General features: G+C 36.8%; 1 protein-coding gene across 1 annotated transcript in view; it reads right to left on the bottom strand.

Annotated features, from left to right (window-relative positions):
* LOC107666597 (uncharacterized) overlaps nucleotides 1-23869 on the bottom strand; it is a 31073-nt gene extending 7204 nt beyond the window's left edge. Inside the window, exon 1 of the mRNA XM_016458003.1 lies at nucleotides 23203-23869. Within this exon, the coding sequence (XP_016313489.1) occupies nucleotides 23203-23516 (314 nt within the window). The 5' untranslated portion in view covers nucleotides 23517-23869. The remainder of the gene's footprint in view (nucleotides 1-23202) is intronic.
* Nucleotides 23870-24101: the final 232 nt, after the last annotated feature.

Here is a 24101-nt window from a genome sequence, read left to right on the forward strand (position 1 = left end):
GGTTTTCAGTGTCACATGATCCTTCAGAAATCATTCTAATATGCTGATTTTGAACTGTAGTGTTTTAGCTACATAATTTCATATTTATTTGTTGATTGGAGCAGTTAAATATTATGTAACGCAATATTTGATTCTCTTGAATGCACATTGCAGTCTTATTACTGCGCATACAAAATGTTATGGAAATGATTTGTCTGTTCCATGTCTCCATTTTCAAATTGCATAACCAATTGCATCAATCTGACTAATGCATGGAAAGTGCATGTTAAAGTATGAAATGCAGGAGTCACACATGAATTAGGTTATGTCGGTCTTTCTCTAAATGGGAGTGTTGATAACAGAAAACTGGTGTTAAAGGTAAAGTCACTAAATTAAATTCCTAAAATCCTAAACACTCATCTTCTGCACTTCTGCATCTTTCCCACCCATCTTTCATCAAACATATAGTCCTGGCCTGAAGTCATGCATGAGCCAATGATTCTGTGTCGGTCTGGGGTGCAGTATGATGCATTGTTGGAGAAACAAACTGGCTAGTCATGACTGCTTCCAAAAAAATGTTTCTTGGCATAAATCTATGAATATTATTGTCCCAGCAATAAACTAGAGTAACACAGACTGACAAAATGTTCAAGAAGATTGTGTCCTTTTCACAAAATGTGCAAGATGTGATTTCAAATCAAAGTAATGGAGTCCAGTGGGAGAACCTTTGGTCCAACAAAAATGGCTGTTCTGCAGTTTGTGCAGTTATATCAAATTGCTCTAATTAGTCTGTCATAGCTATTCAAGCAGCAAAAGGAGAGAGCGCTCTGATGACGCAAGTGTCATCATTATTAATATAATAATCATAACCTCAGAACATTAGTCCCAAGGTTACATTGAATAAAACCTCCATTTTCATTCATGCATTTACAAATTGGTATAGTGGGATGTGTAAATACGAGCAGTCTCCAAGTGATTATTCTAATTTCTCATACAAATATGATATGGTGAAACTGTGAATGGATGGGTCTTCAGCTCTGTACGGTATGTACCAATGATCCACGTGTTCAAGAGGCCCCTGCTGTGCAGACATGAAAAGAGATCACACCAGGTGTGGCTGTACTGCTGCACACACTCTTAATTAATAATGCATTGATTTGTGCAGAGAGCCGTCAGAGCGCTTTACTCTTGCACGGCTGCTCACAGGTCATACTAATCAATGCCTCTCGCTGGGCCGTGACCTCCCATGGGCTCGGCAATGAGGAAGAGCACCTTCCCTCAGAAAGTGGGTCTTGTGTGCCCCGGAAGGCTTATGTACCCAATCGTCAGCAGCAGTTTTTCTACAGCAGTGAAATCATAAAAATGTATTAATATAAGTTTTCTGTATATGTTCCATCAATGTTTTTCCAACATCAGTGGTTTTCCGCGTATTCAAAATAATTACTAGAATTAAAGTCAGCATTGACGTCATCATTGTAATTGTACTGTCTACAATACAAACTTGTTTTAGGTTTTCAGTTTCATGTGATATTATTCTAAAGTTACACCCACAGAAAAACACATTTTGTGTATGTTTTTAAATCTTGCATAATTAAATTAATTTTATATTAAATAGATTTTTTTTTATTTGACTTTTCAAGGATGCAATAAATTAAACAACAGTGACAGTAAAGACATATAATGTTACCAAAAAAATGTATCACCGTTTCCCCAAAAATATAAAGCAGTACATCTGTTTTCAGCATTGATAATAATAAGAAATATTTCTTAAGCAAATCAGCATATTAGAACGATTTTCGAAGGATCATGTTACACTGAAGACTGGAGTTATGATGCTGAAAATTTAACTTTGCATCACATGAATAAATCACATTTTAAAATATGTTATAATAGAAAATAGATTCAATTCAAATTTTAGTAATATTTCACAATATTACTGTTTTTACTGTATTTTTCCTTGAATAAATACAACCTTGATGAGTATAAGTGACTTTCAAAAACATTACAGACCCCAAACTTTTGAATGGTCATCATCATCATAATCTCACTAAACTAAGCATTATTTGTTTGTAAAGCTCTTGAGGAGGCGAGAGCTGTAGAAAGTGTCTGATGGTGGTCTGACGTGAGCTACAGAGACAGAGACTTCCCTGCCTGCAAAGTGGCAGCAATACAAACGAAGCTCCAGTGTTCTGGCCTCAGAAGATAAGTGGACATGCCAGGAGGAGGGTGGAGCATAAGGCACGGTCATTACATCCGCTTTAACGTAGATCAGCTGGCATCAACACAATGTGCAGAGCCTGGCAACGGGCCTCCTGCTAAATCCATTCATTAGTGCATCTCATCTCAACTGAAAACAAAACGTGCGTGTGTGGAGCGGTACTAATTTATTTGATCAGGTACACTTCAGTGTCTGTTGGCTAGGGAAGTGCCTGTTTGTATTCTCTGCGACCAATGAGGCTTGAAAACAAAAGTAAATCCATTTAAAACATAATTGTGTTAATCTGTGCAATAAAAGGGCACCATAAATCATCCAAAGCGTCTGTGTTCATTAAATGAGTACTGAGAACAATCATTCTTTATTTACTTTCTTGCATTGTATTATCTGCACTAAATCATATGATGTTGTCATCGGATGGTTTCCAAAGGCAACACAGACAATATGCCTTTGACACAATTGAACCATAAACCTTAAGGCAAACACTGATGTCTAAATAACTACGGAACAGGAGCAAAGGTCAAGAAATAGTGTTAGCTCGCACACATGTTGTCATCACAGCACATTTGAAGATATACACAAACAGACAAGAGAAATCCACACAAAATCCTCCCCCTCTCAGTCTATATCAGGCCGGATGAGATCCATGTGTTGGCTGGATAAAGCTGGCAGCCAGGCAGCGAAGATTTACAGCACCTGGGCCGCCTCAAACTCACTGCCCCAAACTCATTCCTCTGTCTTCATCTTGAATGGATCCTAGCTAAGAAAGGAATTTCCCAGAAATAGAGTAACCTTGTTCACCTTGAGCCATAACCGCCACCTGCGCCTGAGTACTGGTGTTTGTGCACTTGCGTACGGTTATGTATGTGCATTCAAGCAATTACCTCTGCAGAATGAAAATGTGTTATCTTGAGGCTTTGTGCATTCCTAATCTTCTCCGCACAAAAGGATTAAATCGTTTAAAGGTATGAACTGAAAGATGATACATGAGCAGGTAACAGAGGCGGTGACGTAAAAGCTCTGATCAAAATCAACCAACCGGACAGAAATACATAGGTCAACTAAGCAGTCCAGACATGTTTTTATCTGATGTGCAGGCTTTTTACACGTAGGCAGCGTTTGAGCCAATTAGCTGTCAGCATATCTCCAAAACAATCTAGAAGCCTAGTCAGACTTGAGAAAGTTGTCCAAAAAATGCTGATATGCTGGCATGCAGCCACTTTTGCAGAAACACGCGATGTTCAGAGCAGTCAGGGGAGGTGGAGGCCATACGCTGCTATGCAGACGCATGTTACAAGGCTTCTGAACTTCGATGAGGCCGCCTATTGGCCTCAGATGACCTTAGGTTATGTAATGTACATCGGTGGGAATGAATTATGCAAATTAGGTAATGTCGCACATACACCCATTAATTAGTGTTGAATGCATTTTACACGGTGCAATTTCTTGCATTTCTTGCACGTAGCAGACTAACGCAGTCTGCTGTACTTTATTGCGACTGTATAGCAATGAGATGCAGGCAACTCAGTTGGCTATAAAATTCGGATAGTGTGCTTGACTAAATTGGATTGCAGATAGTTATTGAATAACACACAGATTTTTAGAGTGCGCAAAAGTGGCACAACTTTCATTTGCTCCATAATGTGCCAATAGTGTGTGTTGAAAGACTGTATCGTCATGCAACCGTTTGACTCTACTCTGCAAACTCCAAATACTGAGATTGAAATGGATCAATGCTGTCAAGAATGTCTTTCAAGACATTGATTGCAGTTCTTAGTCACTGTAAAAACAAGGCAGTTAATAGAAAGTTTCAGTCTGATGCAAATACAAAGGGTAAAAGCAAGTTCAGTGTATTTGCACACAGTTTTACTTTCTCTAAGTCACTGTCCATGATTTTTTCATTTGATTAAAAAATTAAATATATTATTAGATATAATTGAAAAATTATGACTTGATAGGAGTGATTAGCTCCAATATATGGCACAACGCTAAAGATCAGAAGCAGTGAAGGACGTCCTGTTCATGTCACTATACTATCAAAGCTTTCCATGTTTACAGAATCTGATATCTCTGTATGGCCTTTATTCATATTTAAAATATGAATCACTTTCTTTATTATTTTCAGATATGCAGGCACACAGACATGGTTTTACATAACAATGAACCAAGTCAACTGCCACACCCAGAGTAATGCAGAAGTGCAGAAGGCCGTTTTAAAACACCAGCTGCATCTAGATTTGTTCTGTTTCGAGTTCTTTTTAAAGGTATTAACACATAATGTGTTTTAACATGAACTCTTTTTTTCTCAGTGCATACTCAACATAAAATAAGACTTGACCACATTTACATCCTTGATGCATGTTCCTAGTGTTATTGTGAATGATTCATCCATGCAAGGTATTCTTCATAAAAAGAGTCCTTGTAATCATTAATCAAAATGAAATAACCTGCTCCTTCTCTGAGACACCTTTCCTTTTCTTCTGACGACACTTAGTTACAGAGCCTTCAAAGGGACACAGTGATGGAAAAAAATATATGAGATGGAGGAAAAATGATAATTAAATGTTTTCGCACTCACTCACAAAACTTGCGTTTCCCAAGAAACTTTGCATTTGCTTGCAAAACCTTTGAGTTCTCTATTCTCTAAGTACTGCGTTCCCTAGAGAAACTTGCCCATAAAAGCATTTAAATACAGTTGTTATTGTATCATCACATCATTTTCTTGAGGGAGTGAATGCGAGGTTTCTGAGGGAATGCAACGTTTTTCAAGCGAACGCAAAAGCATTGAAATATAATTTTCTTCCATCTCATTTTTCCCCATCAATATTTCCCTTTAGACTTACTCCAGGTGGGCTATTAGATAATTTAGGTGTAACTAAGGTGTAATATAAAAATCAAGTCCCACCCATTTTCCTTCCTGAATATACTGTTTAACTTGGCCAAAAAACGAATCCATCTGAATCAAGCAGTTTAGTCCAGATTCTGAAGAGACACAATTACTTTACATGATGAACAGATTTAATTTAGGCTTTAATTTACATATTTACATTGATCAGTGAACATAAACAGAAGCTCAACAGTACTTGCTTGATGCATAAGAACAAACCTCACTGGTTCTTTTGGAAGCTCTAATATAACACACAAGAATGAACTTCATTGGTTCTCACACGACAAGCAAGCATGCTTGCGCTTCTGTTTGCTGTAACTGAGGTGTGCGCTGATTAATCTTATATGTGAATAAAAGACTAAATTAAATATGTTAATCATATAAAGCGATTGAATCTCTTCAGAAAATTTGGACTAAAACACTTAGTTCATATGAATTCATTTTATGATCTCTTTATGAACTTTTTAAAGCATCAATGTGGTAAGTTGCAAAGACTGTCAATGGAGGGACATGAATCTCATTAAAACTATCGGGAGTGACAGTTTTCATTTTTGGGTGCACTAGCCCTTTAACATTTTCATGGAGTGATTTGGTTATCGTCTCGCAACGCACAGCCGAACCATGGGACAAAAACACATTTGGAGAGCTCGAGGACTGGAATTAAAGCTGTAAAATGACAAAGGCAGAACCTCAAGTCAAACAGCAGACTGCAATATAGCTGTCATTTCAGAAATGTGCTCCAACACCTTCAGTTGCCCTAAAAGCATTCCTTATGTTCGGAGTTGCACAGATTGTGAAGGTCAAACGCTTTAGCAATTGTCTACATACTAAGCTCATCCCATCTGTGCTTTTGCTTATGCCCCTCCCTGCTCCATGCTTTGCATGTCTGCAAGTGTTTGCCTGTTGTCTGGCTCGGGTGCTATTTCTGGCATGAGCGAAGGTGTTTGGTGTGACACTGACAGTACCTGCAGGGTTATAACAAGGTGAGTCACTTCTACCTGGATACCTTCACCCTGCTGTTTGTTATGAACCGCTTTAACCGGTGTGCCGCTCTCTGTTGCTAAACAGAACTCTCTTCACTGTCCTCACAACACCCTGGAAAACATTCATCTCGCTTCTTCTGACTGTGGGGGGAGCCTCTAAGGCCAGACTCACTTCAAACGGCCCTGTGACATAAACATGGTCACCAGCAGGTTCTCAGAAACTCTGCCCAAGTAAACAGACCACAGGAAGAGACTCTAAATTACCCTCAAATGAGGACAACAAGGAAGCTGGTTGACATGGGCCCTATTATTAGACATTCTGTGATAGACTCTGGCATGGAAGTTGTGGTTTTTGCCGTGCAAGACCCTGACTACTCTTTTTGCTCTCTTGAAAACAAAGTTGATGGACTCGAACAAAATGAAGCACCTTAAATGTGTTATCCTGCAGGTTTTTACATTCAAAGCCAACTTGAAATCTAAACTAATCCTGTTTACTTTTTATAATATTCATTCCTAGTCCTGTTGTGAAAGATTCATTGCTGCGTGTCATTCCAAGTTTTTTTTGTTTTGTTTTTTGGCAAATATAATAACTTAGTTTGTCTCTTAAACAATAGCAAAAGCATTGTTTGTTTGTTTTCCATGCACTGGTCACTTTTAAGATTTTGGGCTATTTTGCTTACATGATGTCTTCTTTTAGACATCTAAAATAAAAAATCTAAAATACACGTCTTTATTTAATTACACTTTATCTATTGATGTCTGTAGTTTTTAAATACAATATATCTTTTCTCAAAAAACATATGCACCAAACTTTTTCCTGTATGTTTTATTCCTATATTCCTAATTTTACAAAAGGCCTTGGTCATATATCATTTTATTTATTTATTTTTTTTTTTAAACAATGCATTTTGAACCTGACTAATCTTTATTTAGATTTCTGTTCTGTTTCTGTTGTGTTATACAAAATAACTCTATTAATGTACTGTGATACTAACTAGCAAAGCACTTTTTTAGTATCAGGGATGGCACAATTCTGATATGTAATACTCATTTTTAAAGATCTTATCATATAAAAGTTCTCATTCTGGAGTTTTGCTCCCTGAATATCCTGTTTCACTTGGAAATGTCATATTACGGAAGTAAAAATAGTTAAAAGTGTTCTTTATTTTGCCATTGTTGTTGTTACTACTATTCTGTGAGAGCTGATGTCGTGATTAATCCTTAAGAGTTTTCCATGGTTTTTCCAAATATAGTTCTCTTCTGATTCATGCTATTATATCATTTGTCAAGATCTAAACGGACATGTGATGTAATATAATGGAAAATTGATCTGAAGGATGTCCTGTGTCTCTTTCAGATCTGGATGACTGTGAGCGTTAGAAAGACAGAGAGCGAGAGAGACGGAGAGCACACACAGAAACAGGGAAATAAGAAAAAAATGAGGAAGAGAAAGCGGTGGGGTGGGAGGGCTTTCACAGCTGTTGTTCTGCTGTGTTTCCTCTGATAGTGGACTTGGCTGTACTCCCAGTTCTTTAGGTAAAAGATTCAAAACACAATTACCTTCAACGCCTTTTTATGAAAAGACAAGGTGGAAGTATGCAAAGCAACACTCATTCTGGATTTCCACCAATATATTTTATTATATTTTTTTCTCTCAAATCTGAATGCATAAGTTAGTTTTTTTTTTACATTTATATTTTAAATATTTAAGGCATGCTGCATATTATTGTGGATATACTTTAGATATACAAGAATTAACTCCAGTTTCATCCTCTTATAAAGCTGTCTCCCATCACGAGTGAAAATGCTGACAGTGCTGACATGTGCTTCTTATATCTAGATCAGCTTATGGTGCACGCTATAATTCTTTAATCTGTTCTACACAAGTGACCCTTTGCTAGTTGCACTTGGCCAGGATGTTGAAGGGAAGGAACTTATTCTAGAATACTAATTGAGGGGAACAAAAGCACCCGATGGGCCCTCACCCATGATTCCCCAGGTGACCATGGCAACACTTAAAACCTGAAAGATAACGTCTTTTTGAATTTCAATGTGCTTCGAATGTCTCTTATGGACATTTGCCCAGTAACTCAAAAGAAATGTATAAAGAAACATTACGTCCTACGTAATGGATTCCATTTAAGAACAGATATGCAAAACACTGTTGCAATCCATTTAACATGCCAAGACATTTCTCTCATGCAAGTCCGGTCTTTTACTCTCAGATATGGTCTGTCAAACTGCTCTAGTAACATAACTGTTACTAGTTAAAGTAATAGAAAGGTGTGTCTCATCTACATTACAAATTTACATATGCACCGTCAGGCTTACATAATGCAGTAATTCTTGTTTTTCAAGCAACAAAGGGAAAAATGAACAGCTATCAGTATGTCTTGCCTTGAAAATCCATCTCTTTTTTTTTCTGTGCGAGTATTACAATCATTTCCATGCGTCTGGGCTGCAGTGGACTGGCATAGTATCATTTTAAACTAAATATTTGTTTTGGAGGAAAAGATAAATGTCCTGTAAATCCAACCATCATCCAGAACTTTGGACTGATGTTAAGTACATTCACCTCTGGAAATCCAATGTAAAACATCTGTCTCAAACGACACAATGAAAACTAATTACTCTTTTTTTATGTAACTTATATTATGTCACCTGTTTTCCTCAGTTACTGAAAACGACTGTATATTTTGCAAAATAATTATGTCATGCTTATGTTTACTTATGTTTACGTATTTGGCAGGTATTTCAAAGCACCTTAAGCATTATTCCAACGGGATAAGTTTTTCAATTCTTAAGTTTTCAGCATTAAACTGATCAAAAATGACAGTAAAGACAGTTATAGTGTTACAAAATATCTATTTCAAACAAATACAGTCTTTTTTATTTATATTGTGTTTATATTAATCAAACAATCTTTGGTTACCACAAAAATATTCAACTGTGATAATGATTTCTGAAGGATGCTGTGACACTGACGAGTGACGACTGAAGTGACAGATTCATTTTTTTAAATATATTAAAATAGAAATCAGATGTTTTAAGTTGCATCATTATTATTACTACTACTACTACTACTACTATAAATGACTTATTTCATAAAACAAAACAAAATAAAATAAAATAATAAAACACTTATTTACCCGACCTATAAGGAAAACTATTCCCATCCAAATATAGCATTACAATGCATTCAAACACTATATGCGTGTTCCCGTTGAACGTTTGAGGAACCTCTCAAACATATTTATACATGGCACAGCTATATGGAGGATCATGCATTTCTTCAGTGAGGAACTTACATCACCAAACCAGAGAGCGTGGGGTTATGTTGCATAAGTCAAAGGCACATAAGATCGCTCTGCGCCTGTCACAAAACAGTATTTTTCTATGTAGCCAGTCTCCTAAATAATACATTTCAAAAGTATAAGTCAAATCAATATAAACTGAAACCAATGCTATCATAATCGATACTTCTTGAGCTTAAATCATGCAAAAAAAAAAAAAATCAAGCTGCATGTTCTGTAGAAAAAAAGTCTGATTGGCTCTTGAGTTGTAGGCAGGATTTTCATTGCTGCTGCTGCCATATTGAGGTTTTATGATTTCCCCATTAATTTTTGTATGGGAGGCCCATCTCCTCCTCCTGTGCTGTCTCTGGATATGTATGTTCTAGTCTATGAAGACAGACTAGAACGTTCTTTGCTGTTATTGGACATCAGAGCTGCCCAGTTCTTTAACAAATGACACATCATGAATTGCAGGCCCTGTGAGATTGCAAATTTGGACCACAGCTCTGTAGTTTAAGTCCAACAAGAACCCAATTGCCCCATTGGACAAGGCTAAGAGCAGCGTGTTTCACATTCCAGATCTCAGTGTCTTTGATTTTTTTGGCAGAGCTTCGTAAGTTACATTAGCCTGTCCCAGAGTTCATTGTTCTGTTTACTCATTTGTCTATTTGCATTTGCTTGCATGACCAACCCATCATGATGATCCATTCCATGACATATCAGTGGAAAGAATGCTACCACAAACATGGTAAATGACACTGGTAATTAGCACAACACAAGACGCAGAAGTGCAGAAACAAACTACACGCTAACACTAGCCATGCATGTTTAACATGGCAGATACTGTAAACAATGGCTTACAAAGTGCGTCTTGTTCACAGGTTTTTGATTCAGGGCCACGTTTTAACTTCTGTGATTCAAGGGGTAGGTCACCCAAAAGTCAAATAAATTGTGATTTTCTTTAAAGAATATCTTTGCAACTCTTGTACATTTAATGAAGGTAAATGAGGAATTGGGCTGCCAAGCTTCAAAATGACATTGAAGAATATCTTTGCAACTCTTGTGCATTAAATGCAGGTAAATAAGGAATTGGACTGCCAAGCTTTAAAACGCAAAAAATATATAGTTGATAAATGTGATAAAAAATCATCAGATTTGTGAAATGACCAATTCATTGAAGAAATCTTACACAAAAGACATTTGTTACCTTTATAATAAACACTAATTAACTAAGAGCTATGGATGTTTTCAATGAATAAAGTCGTACATGTTCCGTCTGTATCTCACACAAAACTAAGACTTGAAATATAGCATATGACTCACATTACGCAAATTTACTATTATTTTACGCAACCCTTTTACTGATCAGACTGCACAAAAAAAGGTGAAGAGTAATTAAAATCGCCTATTCTTGCTATTGCTTGATTGCGCAACCTCATCCGGTTTACAAGAAACCCAACACTGAACCCGGTTATCATTTATCACAGTGACTGTTGGAGTCAATAAGAATTAAAGACAGAGCGGTTTACTGGCATGGGCATGTTACGGAAGGATACTTGGCAAAAGAGCTTTACAATGGCTTTCCAGGACGCCCAAACATTTCCGATAAAAGGAGAGTTAAGGTTTCTTAAGAACAGCAGTACTTTGGGTTATTAATGCAAACAAGTTGATTCAAATGAAAAAGCAAGCCTGATGAATCAGTGTTGTTGACTCTTTTTTTCTTCTGCTCTTAGTCTTTGAGAAGTGACGGCAACAAACGTTAAACCTACGTAAATAAAGCTCGTAAGTAATATCTGTTTACCTTTAGCAGTATCTAACAATTAGTCAACATCCCTTCACATAAGCACTCTTCGTTTATGTGAAGACAGTGCCTTTCCTTCATCAAGCTTGACGTTTATAATGAATTACATGCTTATGGAAAGAAATGCTTTGGGGTTGTATGTTATGTATGTTATCAGTCAAAATTAATGCGGGTGGCATCCATATACCATATCCACAATCCTGATTCAGTACATCAAGATAAACTCATAATATGCATTTGACAAGCTTTGTATGTTGACTCAAAGTTTCCAACATAATACTTTGGCAACTTTATTAAAGTTTGGCAACTCTATGCGCCACAAAACAATCTCAGCTTTTACTGCCTAAAATATAGTCTTAGTTCTGTTGCATGAGACTAGTGTTTTGAAAAACCAAGATCCTTTAATTAGCCGTCCAAATCTAAGAAACCAAAACGGAGAGTTGTTTACTGTGAAAGGGCTGTTTTGGACTGGAAATTGTTCACTGCGTAGCCACACGCACACATATTTTACTGCAACCTGCTGTACACATGCCCAACACGCCAGTGCAGAGGCGACTCGTCGCTGGTTTGTAGCATGTGACTGGTGAAGACTGGACAAAGTCCATATGTACATCCTGCTTGGATGCTACGCAACGCGACAACCCTGTGCAGAAGCTTTACGCAGGCCTGCAGCCGAGCAGGATGAGCTGTAATAGCAAGCTGATTCATTCACTCTGTAGGTGTTTCAGAGGACACCGTGTTCCAGACCAGTCAAGACAAAACCATGATGACCCATGGTGTGTCACAGTTAATCTTACAGACTAGCATAATGGAAAAACATAGAGGTTTCCATAGAGGCCTGCTCTGCCAGTACAGTGTTCTTTGTCATACGTCATAGTGAAAAGAGTTTTGTCAGGGAATCTAAAATGTGATTGGTAACAGCTAAAACAAAAATTGTTTTATGTAAGACAAATGCATTATTTAAAAAGACTGAATCAACTAGACTAAATTACACTGACAAAAAGTGCCAGTTGAAGTATAGATCCTTAGTTTTAGAATTTATGTGCATTCATGACTATTTTTTTTTTCGATGAAAGCTAATTTGTCTGAGCATAATAATAATAATAATAATAAATTATTATTATTATTATTATTTAAATACAAATAACATAATAATAATAATAATAATAATACATTTTACTACTATTATTATTATTGTTATTATTATTTAAAATACAAATATAATAATAATAATAATGTTTGTTATTGGTATTATTATTTAAAAACAAATAAATAATAATAATAACAATAATACATGTTATTATTATTATTATTAATATTTTTACTATTCTTATTCTTCTTATTGTTGTTGTTATTTAAAATATGCATAAAATAATAAGAAGAATATTTAATAATAAGAATAATAATAATTTTATTATTAATAATAATAAATATTTATTTTACTACCACTACTTTTTATTATGAAATAATAATAAATAAAAAAATTAATTTGATGTTTAATGCATAACAAATGTACAGCGTGATTTCACTTTGGTTGGGTCCATCCAGTGTGATGCAATAGATACAAAATTGCTTTATCTCATCATATATGGCTAGGTTTAATACAATGGCTAAATTCTCTTCAAACCAGACATTCAAGCAGTGTGAAAGCAAAGCAAAAGCATGACAACCGCATGCTCACCTTGTGCATTCAACTGAACTTCAGTTTCAATACAGAAACTTCTAGCTTTTTGATCCAACAATGTAGTAAATTACAGTATTATTTTATGTTCCTTCATAAATCCCATATTGCAAAAGATAATGTTGACGTATAGGTTTATAGTGCATTTCAACATGTTTTCTGCTGAGTTCAGCTCACTATGTGTGGAAAAAATGGTGGACTCAGCAGCGAAACTCTATTTGCGCCTTTTGCTATGGTTCTGATACAGTATACAGCACAGCTCTGCTAGGGCGGACGATTTGAATACTATAATCTGTTAATATGGGTGCTTAAATAATTACACGCTGCTTTGTGTGTGGTGTGAGAAAGGCCCAAGTCATGCACAGATTCGGCTCGGCCCACGTGGGCTCCCAGGCGCTGATATAACAAGGGCAAACGCTGGAGAGGGCAGACTACTGTTGACAGGTTCTGTCATAATCTCAATGGACGTCATTGGCAGGGTGTGAGCAGATAAGACATTAAAGGACAAGCACTTTTCGCAGGACTCACCTCTGTATCATCATATAAACAACAACCGCAGATGCTTTCCACGTCATTCCATTCTCATAAACAAAGGCAAAACAAAATCACTGGGAAATATCAATAAATGTGTCTTCATTTGCGTCTTCACATGAACAGTTCCTTTAATATAATATAATATAATATAATATAATATAATATAATAGGTCATGTGCTCCATGTGCAACCTGCTCCATGTACAATAAAAATATATTTTTGTTGAACTACCAATATTACTGTTGATATGTGACTTTAAGCATACTTTTCAAAAGTGCTATTCATTTATTTGTTCGTAAATGAGAAAATATTGAGTGTATCTTTAAAATAAAGGCAAAAGGGCTGGGGCTTGTTTTTCTTTTCAGGACATTATGCAAGCGCTGGAAGTGGTGAAAGTTATTCCACTACAAGACAGTTACCAGCAGAGACTTTTGAGGTCATAAAAACAAATGCCTTGGATGAAATCGAACTCTGGCCACAGATTTTTCAGAGTTTGTTCGATCATTGATTTTCAGCCAATGACTGTCATTTTTTTCACTTTCAATACTAAGTTGTACAATAGAATAACTGTCCTTTCACTTTTGACTGCAGCGAAGGTGTTTTGTACAGTGCATTCAATTAAAAAGGCCTTGGGGGAAATTAAGGATACAGTCCCGAATGTCTGTGATCATAATGCTATTATGTCTGCCTTGGCAGCCACTTCAACATGATCAGACCTCTCTTTTGGCCCGAGGTAAACACAGCTGAAGCTATCCAAAAGAGTGTTTTATCAAGTCAACAAACCATGAACCCATGAGGCTGTTTCACATGCTACCAGGGCAGTTTTATTTCACAAGCAAATGATCTGACCTCTCTGCTAATACTGTGGACATAGATTTTTGTTAGATTAAATTTGACCTGCCACAATTAACAACATGATGTTACCTCCCAGAAAGACACCTTGAACACTGGCTTTAAAGGGACAGTTCACCCAAACATGACAGTTATGTCATCATTTACTTACTCTTGTGTCATCCCAAACCTGGTGCACAAACTATGGTACACTGACACTACAATTCAAAGTTTGTGTTTGGTAAAAGTCTCTCATATGCTGACTTATTTGAACAAAAATACAGTAAAAACTGTATGTATATATATATATATATATATATATTTGTAAAATATAGGTATTTAAAAAAAACTATTTTCTATTGTATATACAAACGTCCTAAAAGGTCATACATTAATATTTTTTCTTTCTTTCTTGTTTTCTCGTGATCATGACTTAATTTTCTGGTGATCTCGACATAACAATAGAAATTAGAAAAAATTAAGTCATGATCGCGAGAAAACAAGAAAGAAAAAAATAATAATCCATGACCTCTTGGGACTGACGTAATTTTAATGTTTTTAAATTCATTCTGAATTTTAGCATCATTACTCCAGTCTTTAGTGTCACATGATCCTTCAAAAATTATTCTAAAATGCTAATATATATGTATATAATTATTATGCTGAAAACAGCTTTTGTGGAAATTGCAATACATTTTTTTTTTGTAGAATTCTTTGTTTTTTAAACAATCTAAAGTTTCGACTATCACTTCTGATAAATTCATTGTGTTCTTGCTGAATAAAAATAGGCATATTAAAAAATAAACAAATAAATAAATAAATACATTTAATTAAAGTCATTATTCACTGAAAAATCCATCTTACTGTAGCTCTCCATGGTGCTTGTGAGAGAACTAACAGTGTATGATTTGTGCATGAATTATTTTTTTGAGCGAGTTCCCAGTTATCAGCTCACTGGAGAGGAAGACAAAATAATAATAAAATATCAAGTTTTCTTATATAGCCTCAGAAGACTTGGAATACAGCATATGAGTCAAGTGGACCACTTTTATGATACTTTTAGTACTTTTCCATCCTTTTTAAAGCTCGAAAGCCTTCATTGTTATTGAACTGAAAAGAGCGACAAGTACATTCTTCAAAAGGTCTCCTTTTGTGACTGACAGAAGAAATAAAGTCCTTTTGATGGTGCGTATAAAATATGCATTGCTTTTTTTTACCTGTCGTTTACAAATGCCACCAATTACTATTAGAGTAAGCTTTTTTTAGGCAACATTTATAAGCCTCCTTTTTCATTGCTTGAATGAACCCCACCTTTGTTTCCATTTTAAAATGACATCACATGATTGTCAGTGACATTATTCGGTCCCTGTTAGTTTACATAACAGCACAATGACTCTTTATTAGCCTGTCTTAACATTTAGTCCGTTGTCCCAGGTCATGGACTCTGAGGCACTCCAGTGCCCTCAATAAGTATGTTTGTGTTTTGGCTATACAGTAGCATGGCCGCTGTGGATCAGTGAATGCCAGTGCTGGGTGGGCTTGCAGACAGTGCCTGTCACTACCCTGAACCCTGCTTCTGGGAACAGGAGCACCTTATACCAGACAACAAAGCCTGGGCTGGCCCCCAGCCTCTGGCTCACTGTCAACTCTCCACCGGCCCAGTCACAACAATGCTGCTATTCAGTCAGCCAATTAAATGGATATTATACACCTCTGTGCGTGTTTATCTGACTATGACAAGTAAATTACTGAACAAGCCTCTGCCATGAAGACAATTTACCTGTTAAGCCACTGTGAAACTTGATCCACCTGTTGCATTTTATTACAACTCCCCATCTACTGTCTGCAAGTCATTTATTTCAAACAGCTTGTGTTGAGGCTAGCGCTCGCTACACGGAGAAGTGCGTGTGAACTCATAATCAGAATCATCAATGCAAATGACTTGTTCTCACAGCACGAGCTCAATGGAGGTTTAATTTTCAGACCAGCTGTTACATCAAAAGGCTGCATCTCACTCAAATAGTTAGCGGAGACATTATCAATTCATTAGGTTTTATGTGTATGATAGGGAAAATTTATGGCATATGATCTAAGGCGGGTGGAATGCATGTGCTGCTATTCGCTATTCTCTTTAGTAAGCTGGTCTAAATTTAAAGCAGCGTTAATGTTTCTTTTGAAATGGGGCAAGTGCCATAAACAACGTCACACAAGAACCGTGTAGCTATTCAGACCAATGGCACAATTTTGATTGCTTCTATTGAAAAACGATATGACTGTAGACTATAAGCTCCAGAATGTTTATTCATAAAGCAGTGTAGCATTTTTCAACCAGTCAGGTATTTACCAGGCATCGTTTTTATTTATTTCTATTTGGGCTTTGGATGTGCTTACCTACTCTGTATTTTTAGATTGTTTTTGCTTTTATACAACAGTTTAATAAACACAAAGTTCAGAATCAGAATCAGAATCAGAAGAGCTTTATTACCAAGTATGTTTACACACACAAGGAATTTGACTTGACGACAGGAGCTTCCAGCGTAGAAGAAAGTACAAACATAGTGCAGACATACAAGTTAATATTGAGTAACTCATAGTTTTAGCTACTACTGCCAGTTACTTCGTTTACTTTTGCTCCACTAACAAGCTGTTGAGCCTCAGACACACATGTTGTGTCTCATTTTAAAGGCTGAATCTACCAAATGTCGCATTTGTCATTGATACATCATTGGGACTGTCTCATTACAGAAAAATAACCATTATATTATAAAGCAGAAAGGAAATTACAATAATTTATGCCTCACAATGGCAACAATCAATTTTATAATGGCTGTTTTTCTAAAATGAGACATGCTCGATGATGTATGCAGCCAACGAAATGAAACACAGCTAGAGACGTTCCTGAATCAATCAGCGTTTTTTAACAAATTGGCGGAGTGAATGATTCAATCATAAAGAGAATCAATTTAGTTTCAGAATTAATTAATTGGTTAAGTGAATGATGCATCATTCCTCAGTAAATTAATTGCTGGAACCGCATACTATTTGCTATTTTCTATTCACTTGCTTAGTATTTTCTTTATCTTTCTATGTCAAGAATTCAGTAAATGTTTTTAAATAGTAAATTGAATAAGTCAATGACTCCTGTCACTTGTTGCCACCTACTGGCATATTCATTTATCCTGCAGAAAGATTGACTAAAAAGAAAACATAGCTAATGTTTAATGCAAAAACTGGTGGTTTTCACAGTGTGCACATTTGCTGTGAATCTGAGCATGATTTTTCGCAGCAAACCCCACAGTGTTAGGCTCGTGCATTTCCATTCATCTAGCATCATCACAAACATAGAGCACATGATGGTGAAATAAACGCAGGTTGGTAAACGCAGTTTTATAACTCTGTACTCATATTATGTTAGTATTATATGCTCTTATCCAAGGTGAAGTGGCATTGCCAATTTTTCATGCAAAATGGTGTTTCAAACAGTGGCTAAATTTGAAATAGTATACTAGCATACTACTCTTGCTACTTCTGCGATATATTTCAGATACAATAAAGCATAAAAAATAGTAAGAGTATGTTATTGCGAATCGAGTGATAAACAATAAAAATGAAACCCCAGTGCTGTATATCAGCTAAATGTTATGTCACAGCATTGCATTCTGTGGTTCATTTTCCACATCGTCACTGATTGTTCCAAATCTGATCCAAGCAGCATTTAGATTGTTGCTATTCTTTTGAAACAGAAGTCTTATTGAAGTATTCCTGCTTCTGTTGACACAGCTGGGAGTTGTAAGCATGTCTTCAGATTGCGGTGTAATGTGTGTATAGCTGATCTTCTTTATAGTGATGACCATGTCAAATAAATAGGCCTGTGAGGCCACAGAGAGCCAGGGATGGATGGGAATAATGGGTTTATCAAAGCCTTGATTTCTTCACGCTTATAGTGCAGGATCAGGCTGACATTCTCCAAACAACTTTGAGAGAAAGACCACTCAGCCAAAACCACCGAAACCCTGATGACCCCGGGGTTTTATGTAACAGTCTGCTGTGTGTTCCCTTCCGGGAAATATCCTGCAGGCTTTAGGAGGACCTCTTGCAAAATAGTTGCATCTTTTGATACATTTTTGTCCTCTGCTGTAGACTTGGCAGTATACAGAGGTTCATTGTTAGTATTTTTGGCATATCAGTACTACTTACGTATATTGATAGAGATTGCTCAAGTCTCTGCTTCAACAAGTCTTCAACGTCTTGAGAAAGAACAAAAAGCTAGAGCTCTCATGTGGTGAACAACATTAGCTCTCTTTCCTCATGTGATGTGCTGGATGCTTTTTATTAGAAGAGGCTCCCTTTTACATGCTGGCTGCAGACAAAGTGCTGGCTGCAGACAAAGAATTTGTATGATAGTTGAGTGAACATCTATCTATCTATCTATCTATCTATCTATCTATCTATCTATCTATCTATCTATCTATCTATCTATCTATCTATCTATCTATCTATCTATCTATCTATCTATCTATCTATCTATCTATCTATCTATCTATCTATCTATCTATCTATCTATCTATCTAATCTCTGTAGCACATATTCAACATTCTTGTTAAAATAATTTTAAGGAGCAGCCAAAAATTCTCACTTGGGACAGAGGCTTGAGAACGAGCAGTTCTGAATTTTGTTTGTTAATCTGTTTGGTCAGAGATATTGGGTCTATCTATCTATCTATCTATCTATCTATCTATCTAATCTCTGTAGCACATATTCAACATTCTTGTTAAAATAATTTTAAGGAGCAGCCAAAAATTCTCACTTGGGACAGAGGCTTGAGAACGAGCAGTTCTGAATTTTGTTTGTTAATCTGTTTGGTCAGAGATATTGGGGTCAGTCTGGGCAAGGCTGAGGGTTCAGATGTTATCTCACATGGGCATCGTCCTTGAAGGGTGGCACAGTGTTGTCTTTTCATGATGTTTTTGAGGGCGTAGACAGCCTTTTGCAAGGTTTTGCCTACTCAGCATTTGGACATGGATTTGGGGTGTGATTTAAGTAGAACGTTGCTCCCAAGAGTCTTGTGTTTTTTGCAGGTGAACTGCCTTATTCTCAATTCTCTTAAAATTTTTGTTTATGTTCCTGGCTTATATAATGACACGACACACTTTTTTTCCTTCTTTTTCATATGTTTTTCATATGTTGTTCATATTTTTTGCATCAATATGAGCTTAACATTTTTTGGAACAGATATTTTGTGGTGTAGTGGTTGTGGACATTATATGTCAGTTCTCAGTCGTCTGAAGTTTATTGTCATAAAACCAGTTAGATAGTGATAGTGATATCAGATTCTAAGCAACAACTTCACATTTTAAGAATCAGAAGAGTCATACAAAATTACACTGAAGAATAAATATATATGGTATAAAAATTTATATTTATTGCACTATATTTAGAGCTCACAAAGGATATTTAAATATTTGTTTGTGTTAAAGGGGTTGATGCTGCTAAAAAGAACATTATTTTGTGCATTTGGTGTAATGAAATGTATTTATGCGGTTTAAGGTTCAAAAAACACATTATTTTCCACATACTGTACATTATTGTTTCTCCTCTATGCCCCGCCTTTCTGAAACGCGTCGATTTTTACAAAGCTCATCGGTCTGAAAAAGCGAGGTGTGCTCTGATTGGCCAGCTATCCAGTGCGTTGTGATTGGCCGAATTCCTCAAGCGTGTGACGGAAATGTTACGTCCCTTACCATATTGTGATGCCTGCGGCAGCCACATGTGACGACCCCGGGCTAGACTCCGCTTCTTCCACGGTGAAAGCCGATCCGGCAATCGACAGCGCGAAGTTGATGTATTTCCTCAGCGACCAGCACGGGATCAGCTCCAGGCATGACGAAGCGATATCGTCCTAAAGGAAAAATTGAAATCGCATCATATGACCCCTTTAAAGATTAGAGCTGTCAGAATAATATATTTTTTTAAACTAATGCAATAAAAATGTATTTTTAATTTTTGTATTTTAGAAATTTGGAGTATAGCATTCAATTAAAATTAGTAAATTAAAAATTTAAGTACTACTAATTATATATATATAATTAATTAATTAAATGATATGGAGATAATGAGATTACCTGATATTATTGCATTATCATGAAATTAATTAATCACAATCATTTAAAAAGTAATGTGTAAAATAAATAAATAATCCAACAGCCCTAATACATGTTTAAAACAAAAACATTTAACACACACACACATATACATATATAGTGCACTTTTAATGTGTTATGCAATCACCTATTTCCATTCACCAGGCACCAGAAACACACCTTTTACTTAAATCCCCACGGATAATTGCCAAAAACACTGGCTTCCAGACACTATAGTGTAGATCATGAGCTGTTCAGCTTGGCATGTCTGGATCCATGTCTCTGCATGCCTGGAGATGTGGATTACATTTCTGCATATTAAGTAAATAGACTGGCATTTTTGCAATTTATCTGAGGGTTTAGTGGACAGGACTTATTGTTGGCAGGACTCTGTTACTTTGTATCCTGCATACTACTAAAAAGACACACCTTTCTTTTCATTCTTCCATCAATAACACTATGTTCCTTTCTTAAGACAACAAGGACCTTTGTGTGAAACAAACAAGTCGGTATTTAGTCTGCAAGAGGTGTGAAATATGAAATATTATACAGTGTAAAGGATGAGAGAAAGGAATCATCTCATCAATAAGACACTAGAGTGTTCATTTTTGAAATCATGGATCACAGGGAAAGTATCCCATGGCATAGAACAGTCCAACATGAAAAAGATGCTTTTCCTGTCATGGAATACAAGAATGGGTTGGTGTACAGACTAACAATGGCTATTTGATGATATTAGAACAGAGGGCTGTTGAACTCTGTGTATTTAGTAACTGAGACTGTGAAGAGTCTTTGGGCCAGAGGTCCCATGCAGACTGCTCTTGTTTGCATCCCGACACCAGGCTCATAAAGAAAACCTAATTATGTAGACTAACCTTTCACTGCCACGTATAAAACTGAGTACACCACGATAAAGAAGATTAAACATTAACCGGCACACTAGGAATCTTGTTTCAGAGGCATCCCAGTAAGTTTAAGAGGTATATTGTCTTGTCGCAAAACAGACAAGATTAGATGCTGAGCAACTTTATCGCATTTTAAGAATCAGAACAGCCATAAATAAGATTCCACAGTAGAATACATTTATATTGCATATCATGTTTATATATATATTGCATCATATTTAGAACTTTAAACGTTCTTGTTTTAAATATTTATTGGGGTTGTTGGATTATTTATTTATTTTATGCATTTTTTAAATTATTGTGATTAATTAATATCAAATAATATCATTATCTACATAGCATGTCATTAAATTAATTGCAAAAAAAATGTCAATTGACATCCCTACTTTCATATGCGTATTTGTTCTTTTAAATGCAATATTATGAGATAGTTTTAAAACAAGAGTTGCTATGGCAACTCCCTTTTTCATATGCAATATGTCTAATTATTATGTCATGCCATGCTCCTTTCATTAGTCATTCAGATTGCAATCTTTTCATTTACAATAGCTGTTTCAAATATGAATTTTATAACCCCAAGAAAGAATGATTTTCTGACTGTTGATATCTGGATGGTTATTAACCAATTTTACTACTGCTGTCAAAACTTAAGATAGCAATTTGAGTAGATGTGCAGAAAAAAGTGGCAAAATAATCAGCTATTACCGTCAAAGACAGTACGACAGACTAGCTATAAACATTTAGCTATGCTGACAGTGAATATTTCCAAAGTCAAATCCAAAGGTGGTGTGTTACAATAACAGCACATGGAATACATTCTTATCATTTGGCTGCAAATGTCAATTAAATATAGTTCAGGCTTTAGCTGTCTATTTTTCCACTAGTCCTCATCTCTAAATCTTCTGCAGACTAAACATTTCAAACACTATCGGATTTTAGCAAACTATCCTGATATATGTTCCATATATGTTTATTTTCAGTTTGGAGAGCATGGTTTCATGGAAAAATGCGCTGTGAGCTTGATCCTGATTAGACACTTTTGCCAAATACCTGCTGTGGATAGCTTGCGATCCATTTTTGACACTGTAGTACATCACATCGGATTGTTCCAAAATTCAATATTATGCATACACACTGAGATTGAAGCAAGTGTTGAAGGTTTATGAGATTTTAATGCATCCATGGTTGTTTTGGAAACTCCTGTGACCATTAAATTTTATAAACATGCATATTACCTGGAAAGGAATTTGTTTTGCTGCATACTTCAGCTATGGGGCGATAGACTATGCCAGAATGGTATGTAAATTGCCCATGTGTTTTGTAAGTGTGTTTTGCAAATCGGACTGGTTGGGGAGAAAAATCCACATGCACTTTCTGTGCAAAAAAAAACTAGAATATTTGCACAAAACCATTGCATGAACCTGATGAGTTGCAATGAATGGGGTGTATTTAAGAAGTGAGAACTGGACTGACTCAAGATTCAAGATCCTCTTAAGTTTGTGCAAAGGCGTGTTCTTCATACCAATCTACACATTCCTGGAACCCTACTGAGACTGCAAGCCACCCTGTTCTTAAATAACACAGTTGAGCGTGGTCCTTAATCATGTTAATCATCAAGAAATGTAAATAACTAGTAGTGTTCAGTGTTTGTGCAACACTTATTTGTGTTGGCTGGTGGTTGACAATTAATAAATGATGAATTACATTCAAATGAGCTTGGTTTAAACTAAATGGTAGTGTTACCACTTAAAGTCATCCATAACCAGTCAGCCAGGAGGTGGCCAGAATTACACAAGTGAAACCACAGCATGTTGTTGTCATCAAACTCAAACATCCCAACGTTGGCCATTAACTGGAAATCACAGCTCTGGCAGAGACTTTTGCGGTTTTTATGAGCTGAACTAGACGAGTGTTCCAGAGCAGGTGTGTGAATGCACGAGTAGTTTCACATACCTGTGGAAGAACAGCAGTATGGACAGCATGGTTTGGTCAATGCTGCTGTTGCAGATGCCCTCGTTGAGCAGGTAACAGGGGTCCCGGACCACCGACTCCAACGAGTCCTGTCTCATGATGTTGTTGAGCTTATCTGTGTTTAGGTTCTGAAAGTGAAGCTGATCTCGGAGCTGTCTGAAGTGGTTGACGGACGTAGGGCTTCCCAGGCTGGTGTGACCCGCTCGGCCCGGCTCAGGCTCACAGCCATTGGCCAGATCCAGACAGCAGCTGCAGCAGTCCAGGCCGATGGGCGAACGGCACTCCTCATTTGACATCAGGACAAGTCCCCCCACGTGGGAGTCAGACGGTAGCTGTGACAGGTTCTCCTCCACCTGCTCCCAGGTGATCTTCAAGGGCACCTGCCTCCTTCTCAAGTCCACCAAGTGTGCCAGGTGCTACAGGAGAAGAATCTTCTGTGAGTTGGTTCTCCTTGACTGAGTTGTGCGCACACGCGACGCAGGTTTTTATGAGCCGGGGGTGCCTGTTCTCTGGTAATGATGCAGTGGGAATGCGTTTGAAAGAAAACCCATAAGCTGCTTCTGTTTTTTTGTTGATTTTTTTCTTCTCGCTGTCTCCTGCCCCGTACTTTTCCCTGCCCTTGTGCGTGCATACAGTGCAGATAGCGAGAGAGGAGATGGAGGGATGGAGGAGAGGGCTGGAAAAGAGGGAGGAGCAATCGCTCTGATTGGCAAAGCATGCCGGTCACTTCACAAAAAGATCCCGCCTACTTTCCCCTCAACATCACAATGAGGGAGGAGCAAAGTTAGGAAAGGAGTAAAAGCATGCTCTTTAACATGTGCACTTCAGTGCTGCCACGGGCGGAACCCTGCAAGAGAGCAAACACATAGTACTTCCCCTGT

This window comes from Sinocyclocheilus anshuiensis, unplaced genomic scaffold (genome assembly GCF_001515605.1).
Source record: "Sinocyclocheilus anshuiensis isolate Anshui unplaced genomic scaffold, SAMN03320099.WGS_v1.1 scaffold1293, whole genome shotgun sequence".
NCBI lineage: Eukaryota > Metazoa > Chordata > Actinopteri > Cypriniformes > Cyprinidae > Sinocyclocheilus > Sinocyclocheilus anshuiensis.